This window comes from Ciona intestinalis, chromosome 3 (assembly GCF_000224145.3).
Source record: "Ciona intestinalis chromosome 3, KH, whole genome shotgun sequence".
NCBI classification, from domain to species: domain Eukaryota; kingdom Metazoa; phylum Chordata; class Ascidiacea; order Phlebobranchia; family Cionidae; genus Ciona; species Ciona intestinalis.
The window spans coordinates 3,060,103-3,062,410 of record NC_020168.2 but is presented as its reverse complement, the minus strand read 5'-3'; the positions used below and the strand labels follow the sequence as shown (position 1 = coordinate 3,062,410).

Genomic DNA, 2,308 nt, shown 5'->3' with positions numbered 1-2,308 from the left:
AAGATAAATATGTTACATTCATTTAAATTTAAAGCAGACCCAATCATTACCAACTAGTATGTTAACTTTCCAAACGAACAGAAATGGTAAAAAATTCACAGTAGAAATAAACATTTCATAACAAAAATTTCCCAAAAAATGTTTCACAATAAAAATTCCACAATAGCCTATTCAATAATTCAACTTTCAAACAGGGTGGAATGGGAGCTGCATTGATTACTCAACCTGAAAATGTGAAAGAAATCTTAACTACCCTTGTGAATGGGTTGTCAATTCCTGTTACATGTAAAATAAGAATCTTACCAGAGGTAAACGCAACTTGCATATGTTATACTTACCTCATTAAATCATATTTTATATGAATCATAACATTTGCAATCAAAAATTTTAAAATCCCAAAATTTTATGTCTTACCCCTTAATTCAGTAGGCTATTAGTTTTAAAAGAGTAAAATTTATTTTGTTTTTTATTCTGACGTTCATTTTTTAATTTCAGATCGACAAAACATTAGAATTAGTTCGTATCATTGAATCAACGGGTGTTGCTGCGCTCGCCGTGCATGGGAGGTATAAACATGAAAGGCCGAGGCATCCCGTGCATTGTGATGTCATAAAGGCTATCACCGAAACTGTGAAAATTCCAGTCATTGCGAAGTACCTGAGTATTTTTATACTATATGGAAATAAATGTTATTTATTCTCGCATGTTGGGCAATGGCAGTCATTATATAACAGGTGTTAACCTCATGCACGCTTACGAGTTACCACAGTTGTAATTGTGTGGGTGATTTTTTTCTGTATTCCTGAGAGTTTGGAAAACACCCTAATGACATGGCTGAAATCATATTAATATCAAATATCAAATGAAGAGTACAGGGCGCGTATGTGTCTTTGGGCAAGACACTTAACGGGAATTGCTCTAACCCAGTGGTCACTAAGGGTTGTCTAAATAATCAGCCACACATGAAAAAATAAAAGAATCCCCAAAAAAATAATCACCCGCAAAATTAACATACATGGTAACTCGTAAGCTGGCAGAAGGTGTATGAAACAGAACACCTATGTTAAACGACTGTCCTTTTCCAGGCACGTGAGGATAAAGTAAGTTACATTTATTCATTCAATATCCAATTAATTGATAACACCATACTCACAGTGGTGGATCAAGTAACATCGCATGTTACGATGATATCGAAAAGTTTCGCGCATCAACAAACGCATCATCTGTGATGCTCGCAAGAAGTGCTCAGTGGAATTGCTCCGTGTTCCGAAAGGAGGGTCCTCTTCCATTGGATGTTGTCATCAAAGATTACATCAAAATAGTAAGAATAAATTTTGGTGCTTATATTTAAAACTTACTGTATAGTATTTGCTCAAATATGGTGTCTTTACGCGGAGTTTTGTTTCTATTTAAGGTTAAACTTGAAAATAATTAAACATTAATGAATTGTTTGTCTGCTAGGTGTAGCACCACGTTTATTTCTTCCCAATTAAATTTAAATAGTTTTTTTTAATGGAAATTGTGTTTTAAGAACTTTTGTTTTGTTGCTATATCCTCTCTTTTGTTTAAAATATTTTCAAATCTTTGCTACCATAATCAAAGAGACAAATAAAAGTCATTGTTATATTGCTAAAAATTAAAACCGTGAAAAATGGTTAAAAAGTTGATAATATCCTAATACATATTTGATTTATAGGCAATTCAGTATGACAACCATTACATCAACTGTAAGTTCTGCATACTTGAGATGATGCATGAAACTCAGGAAACTGAAGCTGGAAAACAAGTTCGATCCTCACTATCTCTGCATGAAATATGGTAACTATATTCTATAGGGATGTGCTGAAGTTGAAAAAGCTCGGGTTCGCCGAGCGCCGAGCTTTAACGAAAAGCTCGGCACGAGCCCTAGTCCGAGCACCTATGACGTCATCAAGGAGAAAGGCGTACGAGAATGCGTTCCTATTCAGCCGAAAAGCGTCGCTAATCAAAATAATACAGAACACGTGGTTTGCGGTTAAAGACGCGTCTCGTTTCGTAATTTCTACTGTTGCAAAATGTAAAATTCATACAAAAAGTATTTAATTAAAAAAATATATATACTTGTTACAGCCAGTGGCGCAACTGGCAAGTTTCTACGCATGTTCATCTTGGATATGGTAACGGTTATTTACGTCAGAATAAACCTTTACGATCGTTACATCTCAAACGAGATTGTTGAAAACAATCGTGTTTTGTTCGCTTCTATACGATCTGCAGTTTGTGTATAATTTTTGTTTCTGATGATTAGTTTAAATGCCAGGTAAAACGC

At 34.6% G+C, this 2,308-nt stretch overlaps 1 protein-coding gene across 1 annotated transcript in view; it reads left to right on the top strand.

Moving 5' to 3' along the window:
• Nucleotides 1-172: 172 nt before the first annotated feature.
• The window catches only part of LOC100176105 (tRNA-dihydrouridine(20) synthase [NAD(P)+]-like), a 4,741-nt gene continuing 2,605 nt past the window's right edge, over nt 173-2,308 (top strand). Inside the window, exons 1-4 of the mRNA XM_009859716.3 lie at nt 173-308; nt 496-653; nt 1,156-1,321; nt 1,697-1,818. Coding sequence (XP_009858018.1) covers nt 201-308; nt 496-653; nt 1,156-1,321; nt 1,697-1,818 — 554 coding nt within the window. The 5' untranslated portion in view covers nt 173-200. The remainder of the gene's footprint in view (nt 309-495; nt 654-1,155; nt 1,322-1,696; nt 1,819-2,308) is intronic.